This window comes from Gracilinanus agilis, chromosome 1 (assembly GCF_016433145.1).
Source record: "Gracilinanus agilis isolate LMUSP501 chromosome 1, AgileGrace, whole genome shotgun sequence".
Lineage (NCBI taxonomy): Eukaryota > Metazoa > Chordata > Mammalia > Didelphimorphia > Didelphidae > Gracilinanus > Gracilinanus agilis.
In genome coordinates, this window is record NC_058130.1 from 507,312,610 (window position 1) to 507,327,832 (window position 15,223).

General features: G+C 33.7%; 1 protein-coding gene across 1 annotated transcript in view; it reads left to right on the forward strand.

Annotated features, from left to right (window-relative positions):
* LOC123253436 (aspartyl/asparaginyl beta-hydroxylase-like) overlaps window positions 1-15,223 on the forward strand; it is a 125,459-nt gene that overhangs the window by 5,906 nt on the left and 104,330 nt on the right. The window contains exons 3-5 of the mRNA XM_044682634.1: window positions 3,907-4,035; window positions 7,620-7,676; window positions 8,260-8,307. Coding sequence (XP_044538569.1) covers window positions 3,907-4,035; window positions 7,620-7,676; window positions 8,260-8,307 — 234 coding nt within the window. The remainder of the gene's footprint in view (window positions 1-3,906; window positions 4,036-7,619; window positions 7,677-8,259; window positions 8,308-15,223) is intronic.

Below are 15,223 nucleotides of genomic sequence, written 5' to 3' on the forward strand. Positions count from 1 at the left end.
AAAAAAAGGGGCCCTCAGAGCAATCACTTTTTACAAATGATTGAAGATTTAGCTTGATGTAAGGAAAGACCACTGAATTGGGGATCAGTGGACCTGATTTTTCATTATAGCTTTGATAACTACCTATGAGATGATGAAAAATTCAATTGAACACACAAGTTACCTAAATACTCTTGGTTTCAGTATTTTCATCTGTGAAATGGAAGAGTTTGAATTAGATGATCCATTCAAGTTCTAATTCTTTCTGGTCTCATGGCTCAGAAATTATTCATGTAAAATGTGATTGGTGAGTTTGAAGAACAAAAGGAGAGGCAGAGATTCTAAAATCCCTGTAGAAGGAGAAGATAAGCAACAGTGAGAGGAGATGGAAAAAATGCAATAAGAGAAAAGAGGAGTAATGAAAATTGTGATGGGGGGGGATCAGTTACCTACTAGTACTAAGAGACAGCCAAAGGGAGAGAGGAAAGAAAGATTACCACTTTCCATGTAGGAGGAAATGAAGTAAGAATTGCTTTTATTGTAAGGGACAAACAGTCCTCTACCACTTAGCTGTGGAGTGATTACTGCCCTGTAACAAAGGCACCTTATCTGTGCTTTGCGCTTTGTTGGGTGGTTTTCTCTGAAATGACAAGTTACTGTAAAAATTTCTCATTTCACTAATTATTAGAGGATGTTCATATAACAATGTAATGTTACAATGAAAACTCCAAACCATTATAACATAGGCTTTATGTAGGCTTTTAACTTTGTCTTTGCTGTAGCAATGATGCATGCAAGTTGCAGGATAAAGTTCAGGCAGTATGAAAAAGTGGAAAGAGCCCTGGAATTGCAGTTCTGGAGAGACCTGGGTCAGAATACTACTTTTAGCATTTACTAGCTGTGAGACCATAGACAATCACTTAGTATCCTTGAGCCTCAGTTTTACCAACTCAAAAATAGGGATGATTGTAGAACTTACTTCATATAATTGTTTGGTTTAAATTAATTAGTGGGTATAAAGTGCTTTGCAAACTTTAATGGATTATATAAATATATAAGTAAATATATACTATTCTTAGTATATTGGAGATACTTTATTCTGTTTTCCAGAATAATTTTTCTTTAGTGAAGGTTAAAGAGAAAAATAATAATAGCTGGCATTTACATAGGCTAGCAAAGAGAGCTTTATGCAATCATCTTGTTCTAAACTTATAAGTCCCCTATGAGTGAAATACTATCAATATTAGAGGATGAGGAGAGTTGAGATTGAGCAAAGTGAAATGTCTAGAACCTGGTCCTAAATCTGGGAAGGGTCACAGACAAATTTTGATTCTAGGTCTCCTGACTTTGTCAAGCATTTTTATTATTAACTCTATGTGTGTTCTCAAGCATAAGAAAGTTAGGTTAATGTTAAAACTAAAGAAAGAATTGCATATGACCAATTTAAGAAGCACAAATAGGGGACACTTTTGATCTATCAGTACATTTACTTCTTGTACTTTATTATTCCAGTACTTGAGAATAATCTTTATATAATCATGTATTATGACATCAGAAAGACTAGCTAGGCACATTCTTTGAAAATTCTTAAGGGGAGCCACTGGGTACCATCTTATCATGGATCTTACTAAATTGTGGTGACATAGCCATGTTCTCTGTGATTGCCTTTCAGTGAAAAGTGGAAAGTGACTATTCCAGGAAGGAATTAATGATAACTGAAGGGGACAAAAGACTTATGAGGAAATTTAAAAGACTGAGTTCTAGATTTTGTTTTTTGGTAGGTGGCTTTGGTATTTCAAAGGCAGATATGGCAGTAAAAAGCTGTCTCTCTGTGTCTATATGCACAATATGTGTATATATGTACATAAATTTATGCATTTATATGTAGCTGTAGGAAAAAACCAAAGTACAAAAGATTTTTTTCAGAGAACTTTCTGTACAGAATTTCTCTCCAGTCTCAGAAAATTAATTTCTATTTTGGTGATGCTTAACAAATTTTATGCTAACAGATGCTGGTCCCTTCTGGTTTTAAGCAGAGTAATGACTAAATATATGCCATACAGGTGAAGATTACTACAAAATAAAACCTGTGGTATTTGGACAATTATACTTAGGTGGTATTTAGAATTGTTATATATTGACCAATCATATGATGAATTGAGCTAGTGCATAGCTGAATTAAACATTTTCTGTCTATCTCTGCCTTTTTTTTTTTGCACTATAAGTGGAAGATACTTTTAGAACCATAGGCATATCTGAAATTAACACTTTTTTTTCTTGTTTTCACACCTGTAGAGTATCTTCTAAGGACCTAAAATTAGTATCAGAGACTGTTTTCATTGTTATCCAGCTCTTGTTACCTTTTCTGTAACAATACCCATGTGGATCGGTGTTGTTTAAAACATGAAAAAAAAAAAAAAACAACACAGAGGGACTTATGAGAGAGAATGCTATCCACATCCAGAGAAAGAACTGTGGGAATGGAAACACAAAACATATGATCAATCTTTTAGTTTGATAAGGGATATAATTAGGGTTTTGATGTTAAAAGATCCTTTTACTGTAAATATGAAAAACATGGAAATGGTTTTTGAACAATGATACATGTATAATCCAGTGGAATAGCTTGTTGGTTCAGGGAAGGGGGAGAGAAGAGGGGTAGGAAAGAACATGAATCATGTAACTATGGAAAAATAGCCTAAACAAATAAATTAATTAAAAAAGAACATAAAAAAAGATACCTGATCCAGTATATAAGCACTCTATAGGATATATCAAAGATTTTATTTTTAATGTCACTTGTACCTATTGTTCTTTAAGGAAGACATTTAGTGAATTTAGGGAGAAGAGGGTAGAACTGTGGCTAGGTATTTTCAAAAGTTTTCATTTCAGAAGTATTATCTTCTAATGAAGAATTTGTTGACTTGAGTAAACCTTTTTTTAAAAACCCTATTACAATTTCTCGACATATTCAGTAATTCTATTCTTTCCATTCCATCAGCAAATATAGAATAAATAAGATAGAAAAAGCTAGGCTGAAGCTGACAAAATGGAGTTCTTCCAAAGCCTGTGTCCATTTCACTGAAGTTTCAATGTTTTTCTTGGTATTCCTTTATCTTCTTCTGATCCATTTGCTTTTTGTTCAATTTCTGGATAGAAGCTGTCAATCATTTTTTCTTTTTTCTTTTTCTGTTGTTTACTCATTTTTTCCTCCTTTCTCCCCTGTAATTGGCTATAATCTTGATCCTCTGATCATTTTTTTTTTTATCTGTAGGTTTGGGCTATTCTGCCCTAGGAGGGCTTCTTCTCTGTTTTGTTGATTAGGTTAGTTGGACCTGAGGTCAGATTTTCCCCATTTGGTGGTAAAAGCTAGAGAAGTGAGTTCTGCTTCTTGCACTGTAGTCTGTGGGGGAGGGGTGTTGGGGTTTACCAGCCTTCTGAAGACTTCTTGTCTCTTGTATTGATAGGATTAAGCCCTCCTGTGGTTGATCAGTCCAGTTAGGAGTGCCCTGAGGTCAAAACCTCCAGAGAAAAGGGGGTGGGGGGACAGCACAAGATATTCACCCTCTCTGGGTTTCTTCCCTAGCAGCCTCCCTGCTGTCTGTGATCAGAGCCTTGAGTTTTGGCACAGCTATGCCTTAGTTCTTGCCCCGTTTACTTGCCTCTCTTTTTCCCTATATAGCCTGTCATGCATTTATTGGTACTGGAGTTAAGGGAAAAGGAATGATTGGGGACAACTGTTCCCAGATAGAAATAGGCTCTGGAACATGGAGGATGGGAAAATCCTAGCACAATGACAGCAGTAATTGAAGTGAAGTTCCTGTGGCTGACTGTATGATACAGGTTTATATGTAGAACATTTTGATAAATAAGAGAATTTCCATAGTGACTGCTCATCAGTTAGTCTGTTTACTTTATTTAAAACAGAAAATGATAAGGAAGAAGAAGAAGTTGAAGCTATAGGAGACCAGCAAGTAGAAGATGAAGAATATATTCCTATAAGAGATGAATTAATTGATAAACTTGAAGAACTGGAAACAGAAACACTTTATGAAGGTATAATAATATTTCTGGTACAGTTGCTCAAACATAGAAGATGGTTTTAAAATGTTTGTATGATTTATTTTCAATCTAGTTTGACATAAATTTTAACTGAGGATATCTACTTATGGGTTATACAAGTTATACATTTTGCTTTGTGAAACTGAGATTTTGCTATTTCTGAGATTGTGTCCTAGTTTCTGAAAATACCACCTTCCTCAATTATCTTTTTCCATATTCCTAGTTTAACCCTACCATTTTCTAGTCCCCCTTATCCTTTGTCTTTCCTTTCCATTATGATTTGTGGCATCTTCCTCTCTCCCCTGTCATTAAAAACCAAAACAAACCAAAATGAAACAAACTCTTCATTATCCTTTACATTTCACACTTGATATTTTCTCAAATTCATGGGAAAAAAATTACTCTTTCCTGAAGTTCCAGCATTCCTTCTAGTGTGCAAGTTGTTCTTATGTCATATACTTCCACAGTGAGTCGGGAAGAATTGTCATATCTTCTTGTCATTTCCACATGTTACTATCATTGCCACCTTCAGTCACTAGTACTTTCTCCTTTAAGATTTATTCCATCCATCTATATCACCTTTTTTGCTTTGATCCACCAACTTCTAGGTTACTCTCTGACCATCATTGTTACCCATAATTAAATTCCCTTCTCTGATCATAATCTGCTTCCATTTCTCTCATTGCCTTACTTCTCTTAACCCTTTGTCAGCTTGGCATCTTTTTATAAGATACTTGCATAATCCATTAAATTTATGAAGACCATACCTCATTGCCATTAGAATTACAAAGATGAAAGGCATGTTAAGGTCATGAATTCTGAACCTCTCCATTCTACATATGGGTAATCTATGGGTAATCATAATTAGAATTTATCTTGTTATAAGGGTAGACATGTAGGTATAACAGGTAAAATCATTGATAAAGTGACCTGTTTTCAGAGCTCACCATCATTTGACCAAACTAGAGCACTCGTGTAGGAAAAAAATTAATAATTAAAAAGTATATTATGAAATTTACAATATAATTTATTATATGTAAACTATACCTATCAGTGATCATGAAATCAAGGGCAGGAAATATATGGCATTAGTAAGTACAGTTATGTTTTTGATAAATTCCTTTGAAATGGTTAAGTGTGCTGATTATTATAAGTTCTTTATGCAGGGTTCTTCAGGATTATGGCATTTGGGTTTGGGCACTGACTTAAGCTTTAATCAAGAGCAAGGCACTGCTCTTATTTTCTCAATAGAAGGGAGCTGAATTAGAGAAAATGTCAGACTTCTTCCAGTTTAAAAAAATTCCATTATTTTTCTTTCTCTGAGGTTATATTGACTCCTTAACTTAATAAATGTATTATGTAGAAGGTCAAGGTAGAACCAGATTATTAATATTTCTAATTAATCAGAATTATATAAATGCCATAAGAAGAATATAAACTGAGCACTAAGGTATTTCAGAAGAAAACCATCCTTAATTTCTCCTCAGCTCCAGGCTCACAGCTTTAGCAGCATATAGGGCATCTCTACTTGGATGTCTTACTGGTGCCTCAAATACATCATGTCCAAAATAAACATATACCCCTTAAACCTTATCTTCCTTCTGACATAATGATATCTCTGAGCATTACTGTTCATCTTCCGTTGTCTTCACTTCCTATACTTGAACAGTCAACAACTAAGCAATGTCGATTCCATTTCTTTCATTCTCCTGTTTCTCTTCTTTTCCTCCTGCCATTATTGCAGTATAGAAAAACCTTCCTTATGTGCCTTCTGGACTAGGGATTTGGAACCTGAAATCTATGTGGATATATTTCAGTGAGGACTATGAACTTGCCTGAGGGAAAAAAATTACATCTTAACATCTTTATTTTCACTTTATTTTTTCTTATAAAGATATATCTACTTTTTATTAATTACCTGTTACATTTTTATTTTCATTAACCTAGAACTAATATTTAACATTTCCTTCAGTTCTGAATGTGGGCAGCAATCACAGTCTTATTAAACATTGACATACTGTCACAGGGGTCCATAACACAAAATATTAAGCTCTTCGGATTTAGCCTATTGTAGATTATTGTTGTTGTTTAGTCATTTAACTCATGTTTATTTTTTCATGACCCCATTTTGGATTTTCTTGGCAAAAATATTGTGAAGGGGTTTGCCATTTCTTTCTCTATCTTATTTAAAGATGAGGAAACTGAAGAAAACAGGGTTAAGTGACTTGCCTGTGGTCTGAACTCAGGTCTTCCTTCCTCTAGACCTGACACTCTTTCCATTACCCTGGAGACCATTCCTATTACAGTCCATCCTCTATACTGTTTTTACTTTGTCATGCACAGTCCTGGTTATGTCACTGTGCTCAGAAATTTTCAGTGTTTCTTACTAATAAGTACAGCCCATGCTTTTATTTGATACTTAAGAACAGCAACAAATTGCACTGCCCTCTCTTTCCAGCCTTAATTCATTTTATGCAGTAACACATACTCTTCTTTTTGAAGGAGAAATTACTAATGCCTGGAAAACTCAGGAAAGGCATTATGAAGAAAGTCATGTTTAAGCTGAGACTTGATGGATTGGTAGGAACAAGTAGGAAACTATGAGGTTGGATAGAATAGGAGGAGCAAAGTTATATGACAATATTTTAGAAACCAAAAGTAGGAAATATTATATTAGTTATTTGTCCATTTTTAATTGCTAATCATTTTTATTTCTCTTCTCATCATGGAACATTTTTCAGTTCTCAATGTTTGATATAAGGTGGATGGAGTGCAAGTCAGAGACAGTGTTAAGTAGTAGAAAGAGAAAACTGAAATGCTCTCTAAGGAGACATATATTCTAATCTCACTTGTGGTGTTAACCATCTAATTGTTAATTGTTTTTTTCTCATTGCAAAAGGAAAGTAATTATCCCTTTTTTACCTAGGTCATAGGATTGTTCTGAGAATCAAATGAGAATATGTTTTCAAGTATGAAGCATACTAGAAATACAAAATTTCATCATTTACTTTATGTTAATGTTTAAATACATAGGTACTGAATAATGAATCTATTTCTTTTTTTTTAGATTTAGGCTCATATTTATATAGCAGTCAATAAAGTCATTAAAAACATAAATCTTATTTTTCAGAAACTGAAGATAGATATCAGATAGAAGACCTTGAGTCAGGTGAGATTTTTTTGAATTTTTTTCCCTAATTAATGCTGAGGAAAAATATTTTGATGTGAAACTGTATCATGATAGAAGTGGAATCCATTCTTTCAGTGGATTTTTTCCCCTTCAAAATTCCTTTAAAATTGTTAGAAGTTAGGAGCCGCTAGGTGGCTTAGTAGATTGAAAAACAGGTTTAGAGATGGGAGATCTTGGGTTCAAATGTGGCTTCAACTGTTTTCTAGCTGTGTGACCCTGGGCAAGTCACTTAACCTCCCCCATTGCCTAGCCCTTACCATTCTTGATTCTAAAACAGAAGATAACAGGTTTAAAAAATTTAATAGATGTTACTTTGGTCTTAGGATAATTTAGAGATTATGATTCATTTTTAATGATAATTTTTAAAATGCCATTTCTTAATTTTCAGATTCAAATGATTACAATAAGGATGTGGAAGAGGTTGTATATGAACAGGAAAATCCAGGTTTGTGACAATCAGGTATAATAAACCATGAAAAAGAATTTCCAATATATACACAACATTCACTTTTCATCCAGATTTATTACTGAAAGATTAGAGTGGGAGGACTCTGCTTTGGGAACTTGGGAAAGAGAATTGGTGGTATCATCTTCAGCTCAGAGGAAATATTTTTTCATTTGAAAAGTTTATTGAGTTTTCTAGTGCAATGGAGTCCAAGTAATGGTTAAATATTTGGTAAAGTTCAAAATGTTTTAACTGTTTCTTTGGTTTACCTTATAACCTATGAAATGTAATATATATTGTCCACAATATATAATCTTTTTAGTTTTATTTCATTGTTGAGACAACATGATCAGTCAGGCTTAACTTAATTATTTCTCTCTAAATAAAAACATTTATTTGATATGCCTGTATGTTTTTGGTAGGTTATATAAGACAATAGAATGATAGATTATGAAGTATAACTTTTCCCCACTGTTATTAGGTTCTTAGTTTGATTCTAAACATCTTAAATACCAAATAAGGTATGCTATTTTTCTTCACTTTTTCAAGATTTAAGAAAAATACATGTAATTTTCCTTTATAGATTACCACGAATCAGTAGTTGAAGATACAACACTAGAGTATGATACAGGTATGATAAAGAACAGAATTTTTCTTCAAATTTTGGAAAGGAAGCAAATATACAATTTTAAGTGATCATTTAGTGCTCTTAGCTTTTCATATTGAGCTTAAAATTCAAAGCTTCTCAGAGTCATTTTGGGGTGCTATATTTATGATGATTTGAATTTCCAATAACGTCAGAGCAGCTAGGTAGGGGAGGTAGATAAAGAAGCTTGGAGTCGAAAGGACCTGGGTTCAAATGTGTCCTTATTAGACAATTCCTAGCTATGTGACCCAGGCAAGTCATTTAACACCAATTACTAGAATTGATACTAAAACAGAAGGTAAGATTAAAAAAAAAAAGCTTAATGGTAGTAAGTTTAGAATTAAAGCTTGTTGAATAAAAAAGTTAATTATATCCCAGTGCTCCTTTGTATCATGGACTTATTTGATTTCAGAGGCTTTCGTATCAAATTTCATTAAAAGTCCTTTAGCACTGCACCACATCTTTTTATTTATTATAATGATTATATATTTTTAGAAATATGTTAATAAATTTATATCTTATAACTATTTGTTTTAAGTTAATTTTCTAAATATTGATTTCTGGTTAAATTTTCTTTTTATAGAAGACACACTGTACCAAGACTATGATGAACAAGGTTTGAAAATATTCATTTAATACATGTATAATATTTGGTTATAGATTGAGATTTTTAAACCATTATTGGAAGCTAAATTTTTTCTCTTAAAAGTTATATTATTTCAACTGTGTTATATCCAAATATATATTTTTGGAAATTTTGTTTAGGATTTTACTAGAGTCAGTTTGAGTCCCAAGAAAAATGATAGAAATTTAAAATTTGAAAGAAGGACTTAAGGGATTACATAGTCCAAGCACTTCAGTTCCATTATCTTGAATATTATTGATTACCAGCATTTAAAAAAAAAATACCACCTTTCCCATTCACCTTATTTGCCAAACCTACATAAAACTTTTAAAACATGAAAATACAGAAGGTGAAGAAAAAAAAATTAGAGATTGTACCTACAATAAGGAAAATTCAGGTAAGAAATTTCCCTATCAATGCAAGCTTCTTTGCAGCTTAGAGTCACAGAGACTTGTTTAGAGTAGAGAGCTGTCAAACATGCATCCCACAATACTCCTCAGGGTGGCTCAAACCAGATTAAAATATAATTGGGAGATAGGAGGGTGTGCAGCTAGGTGAATCAGTGGATAGAGAGCCAGGCCTGGAGTTCAAATCTGGCCTCAGATACTTACTTCCAAGCTATGTTATCCTGGGCAAGTTGCTTAACTCCCATTGCCTATCCCTTACTTTTGTTGTGCCTTGGAACTAATTCGTAGCATTGATCCTAATATGTAAGGTAAAGATTTTTTTTTAATGTAATTGGGGAATATTTAACAAAAGAAAACATAGAAAATATTATGTTTTGGGGCAGCTAAATGGCTTAATAGGTAGGAAATTCAGGAAAACCGGAATTCAAATCTGTTCTCAAACACTTAGCTGCGTGACCTTGGAAAAGTCACTTACTCATGTTTGCCTCAGTTTCCTCATCTGTAAAATAAGCTGGACAAAGAAATGGCAAATTACTTCAGTATCTTTGCCAAGGAAAACCCAAACAGGATCAAAAAGACTAAAATGATTGTATAGAAATTACAACAAATACTGCATTTTAAAACTAAATCAGATTTAGAGGCCCCTGTTTCTATTTAAGTTTACTACAACTGGTCAAGTTATATATCGGAAGCAAGTTTTGAACTCAGATCTTCCTGGCTCCTAGTTGTCCTACTTTTTATTTACTATAACACACTACCTCTCAGAGGCCTATTGCTATACTTCCAAAATGCTTGACACAAATTTTTTTATTACTTCATACTCAGGGATGTAGGTGGGAAATATTTCTAACATCTTTGTATCCCTGCCAGCTATGACAATGCCTTGCCAAAGCAGTTACTTAATAAATGCTTGGCGAATGGAAATTAAATCAGTTTTTCCTTATGGTCTTATTCTTCACAACATAATTTGGAAAACATGGATATATTTTGGGAATTAAATTTTGACTTAATTAAGTACAAAGAACTGGCTAACACAGAAAGTTTTATACAGTGTGTGTAAATATATATACACACACACACATATATATTTAGTTTTTTGTGTTGTGAAATAGAGAAATAATGTGTGATTTAATTATTTATGAGTTTATCCTTTTTATTCTCAAATTGGTTTTATAATTATATATAGTAGTGCTGTTTTGAGGGTTAGAATTTTGGCAACTTCGACTATCTAAAATTGGGAAAAACCCAGATGTATAAAAAGTGAAACTCTGAGTAATGACCCTAATCAAAAGAGCTAAAGATTTAGCTTGGTGTAATGGAGAGAGCACATTTGGAGTCAAACTAGTTTTTGAATCCAGCCTATGTTTCTACTTGTCTGACCATGAGTGTAATTAATTTTAGTTCAGCAAGCCAGTTTCTTAGCCAGGGGCCTCAATTCTCTCTCATTAGTAAAATGAGGGATTTGGAAAAGATGATTTTAAAGGACTCCCAGCTCTAAGTCTCTGCTTCTAATTACTTTGCTATTTTCAAAAATCAAAGTTACACTCAGAAGACAAAGACACAGCATCATTGAATATATTAAAAAGACTAGGACATAAACACTGGGAAAATTCTAAAATAAGAGGGAAAAATGTTTCACAGTAGACTTAATAAAATAGATTTTTAAGTTCAGTAATTTAGGGCAATATAATGACTTACATAAATTCTGGTATACAATTTTTAATAATTGGTCCTTTTGCTTTATGATTATTTATTTATACAATTAGATTCATGCCTTATTTTAAGGCTTTATGTTAGACTTATTACTTGATAGTTTAGGAATTAGCTCTACTTCATGGCTGCCTTCTTGCTGAACCACAGGGGAAAAATATCTATAGTTGGTTAGAGATTTGTTGGAGATAATAAGAATTATCTTGAATTTCTTTTTCTTTTCTGAAGTTTTTTTCTAATATAGTTTCATCAAAGAAGAATATTGAGAGAATTGGTAATAGATAGATAGGTCTTCTCTCCATAAATATTTCTTTGATATTTTAAAGCTTTCTAACGTAAGTGTATAAGATTATAGGATCAGAACATTTGGAACTAGGAGGGACCTTAGAGATCATGTAGTTCTAATTGTTAATCTTATAAATGAGGAAATTAGTAGAGATTTGAAGTGACTTTCCCAGGAGTAGAAAAAGTACTTTTGACATATTAATTTATTAGACATATTCAAAAAAAAACTTTTCTACTTTAATGGAATTCTCATTTTATTGGTCCATGAACTCAGTAAATTTATGCATTAACTTGAAAAAGATCAGAAATCAATGATGTGCCTCAGCTTCTCAATAAATATTATTTCAACAAAAAGAAATCTCTCCATATTTAAAGGACTATGAGAGATGACCATTAGTAATTTTAAAAATTGAGATTATATTGATTACATCTTTGTATCAATAAAGGATTCTGAGAAGAACAGTTACACAAGTAGAAAGAATGCCTGTTAAGAAAGCAAAGAAAGAAGAAACTATCTAGAAAGGAGAGAAATCAAGAAGAATGAGGACTGAGAAGGAACATCACTTATGAAGTGCCAATGTTGTCATTGGTACCTTGGAAGAAAAGAATTTCAGTGGAATTGATAGTATCAGAAAACTTAGATTCTAAGGTTGCCAAGTTGGAGGTGAGCCAGAGGCATTGATTATCAATGACTTTTTTTTTCTAGAATTTTGTGTATGAAGGAGAAGACAGACAGAGGACCATAACGTTGCTGGGTAAAATAAAAGTCTTTTAAGGATTGGAGGGACTTGGATGTGGTTAGTGGTAGGAGGAAAAAGAAACCACTGGAAAGGGAGAGATTAAAGAGGTAATGTTGAAATGGCAATTAGGGGAAACTTTAGGGGAAAATTAGGGATTAAGATCAGGAGCAGAGCTGTGTCTTTGCCGGGAGATTAGAACGTTAGTGGGACAAATAGGGGATGATACAGAGTGGCTTTGGAAGTGAAGAATAGAGGAGAAAGAGGTAAATCCATAGGATACTTCCTAGAATAGTTGATTAGGAGGCAAAGTCCTCTGCTAAAAGGGAGGCTGGGAAGTGGTATTTAGACGAGAACTTTGGTATATCCACTTCTGGAGAGTGGGATATAAAAATCTGTCATCTAAGAATAAAAGCAAATTTGAAGATATACCAGTAGGCCTGCCTGAGTGCCTTTCTCCTATAGTGACACATCCTTAGATGTGGAAGTAGTAGATGGTTGAGAGTCATTTTACTATGGTGTTGCACAGCTATCAGTGACATCAGGACAAAAGAGCAAGTGATGACAAAGGTAAAAGGTGGTATCATTCAACTACTTATTATTAGGGTAGATCTTAAAAAGTGGGGAAAGTAGGAACAGAACAGGAGTGATGACCTGGGAAAGAAGGGAAGGGTGAAATTCCTGGAAGTTATGTTGAGAATGAAGCAACAAAGTGGCTGAGTGAAAGATGAAGAAAAGCTGTGATTCTGAAAGGAATTTCAGAGCTCTAGATCCTGGAAGTAAAAGAGTTATGAGTGAAGGGTATTAACCATTCTTGTTGTAGGTGAGGAGTGCAGTGATGGTGTGAAGATTATGGGAAGTAGATTACTTGGGAAGTCAGAAAGTTTGAGGATTCAGCAGTGTGCACATGGACATTTGAAAGAATTAAGAGCTGGAGCTGGGATAGAGAGGAATACTGTTAAGTTAGGTATTAAACTTGATAAAAGAAGCATAATGGCCAAAGATTGATAAAAATTCTTAACTGATGACACAGATGGATTAAATGAATCTAAAAGGAGAATAAGAGTGATAGTGGCAAAGAGGTTTCCTGGAAATAACCACAGAGCAGAAGCTCTGTCTAGACATTCAATTCATTAAGTACTTGGTTGGGTCTCTTGGTTTGGCCAGAATTCATACTTGGTGCCAGCCCTTCTTCTTCTGTGGTAGGCCTGACTTCCACAAGGTTCCTGATAGTTTAGGTTTGATATTAAAATAAAATGAAACACTTGGAGTTATACAAATGGAGATTTATGTAGGCATTACAAGAGAAGAAAATATGGCTCCACAGAGATAGAGAAATGATACATATTTGGAAGTAAACCCCTTCATTTGAATTATTTTTCAAATTTTAAATTTTATATATGTAGCACAGATAAACAACCCACATCTCAAGTAATCTAATTCCTGTCCTCAGTGGTGAAGGTAATTAGATCCCTCTATACTTGGAAATGATGCCATTTGACTTCCTTATCATTTATTCTTTAAGTTAAATATTCCTCATATTTTTAATCTTTCTTCTATTTGATTATTTTATCACTAAATAAAGGGTATCTTTGGATTAAAATTAACAAAATAATAGGATCATAGATTTAGAGCTGAAAGAGGCATATGAATTCAACAAGTCCAACTCTCTTGTTTTATAGATTAGGAAATAAGCTTTAAAAATTATAAATGCCTTACCAAAGTCACATGGCTAAGTGTCAGAGACTGGATTTGAACCCATGTATTCCTGACTCTAAATCTGTCGGCTTCTCTGATATACCATTCACTTGTTGACCGTATAATTCTCTAAGTAAGAAAAACAGCTACACACAGTTGTTCATTAAGCTGAAATATGTTCTTAATAGAGTGCTGTATTATATTTTTCAGTTTCACAATGAAAACTGTAGGGATGACACACAAATATTTTTCTCCTTTTTTATAGTCTATGAACCTCCAGAAAATGAGAAAACAGAAGTTGTTTCAGGTAAATTCTCTTTTTACCTGTAGTTAATGTAATGTTGATAGTAAGTTAACAGTCCAGTTCAATCCAATGAACATTTATTAAGTCCCTACTATGTGTCAGGCTCCGTGTTAATTGCTGAGGCTTCAATTTGGAGAGATATTATATAAAAGGAGAAAGAAAAGTGATGGGTGGACAAAGACAGGACATCGCGGGATAACTTAGTGTCATGGAGTTAAAACCAGTGTACTGAGAGAGAGTCCATGTTCTACCTTCTCTAAAGGAGGGCTTTGGGAGAAACTCCCATATCCAAGGGGAGAGGAGGCTGAGGGAGAGGGTATCAACTAGGGCTTGAGTTAGTAGCAATGGCAATGAGTTTAGAAGTGATGAACTTATCCTGGCTGGGGAATCTTGAATGGAGGTAAAGACAGGCAGGCAGCAGAGTATGTTCTTAAAAATCACTTTAAATTCTAAGAACAGTTAGAGTAGGAAGTCAATTTTAAAACCAGTAATTCTTGGACTATTATGAAAGTATGCCTATGTTTCTTTCTTTATATCCATACTTACATTATTTTAAAAAAATTTCTATAATTTTAGGGATTTTGTCTTTTACACTGTTTATTTACTCAGGCATTCCTTACTCTCTCAGTATGTATGTTCTTTCGCATCTTCATTTGTTGAAAAACTTTTGGGACAGCCAGATGACTTAGTGGATAGAGAGCCAGCCCTGTGTGTCCTGGGTTCAAATGTGGCCATAGACACATCCTAGCTCTGTGACCCTGGGAAATCATTTAATTCCAATTGCCTAGCCCTTATTGCTTTTCTGCTTTGGAACCAATATTTAAAACGGATTCTAAGGCAAAAGTTAAGGGTTTAAAAACTTTGTCCTTTAAGGAATAGGTCTTATGTTATTTTCTCACTTCAGTTCAACTGAGTACACATGTATTAAATTCTTGCTATTTTAAGACACTATCCTTGTCACTGGAGGCGCAAATGAAGGTACACAGATAAATATACAGGCCAATGGAGAAGGAGGCAAACAAAACCTATTACTCTTGGAATATTTGAAGAGTGAGAGGACATTAATAGCAACAGGAATTGGAGGTTTCGAATTGATGATACCAGAATTGAGTTTTGAAAGATGAATGGAAAATGT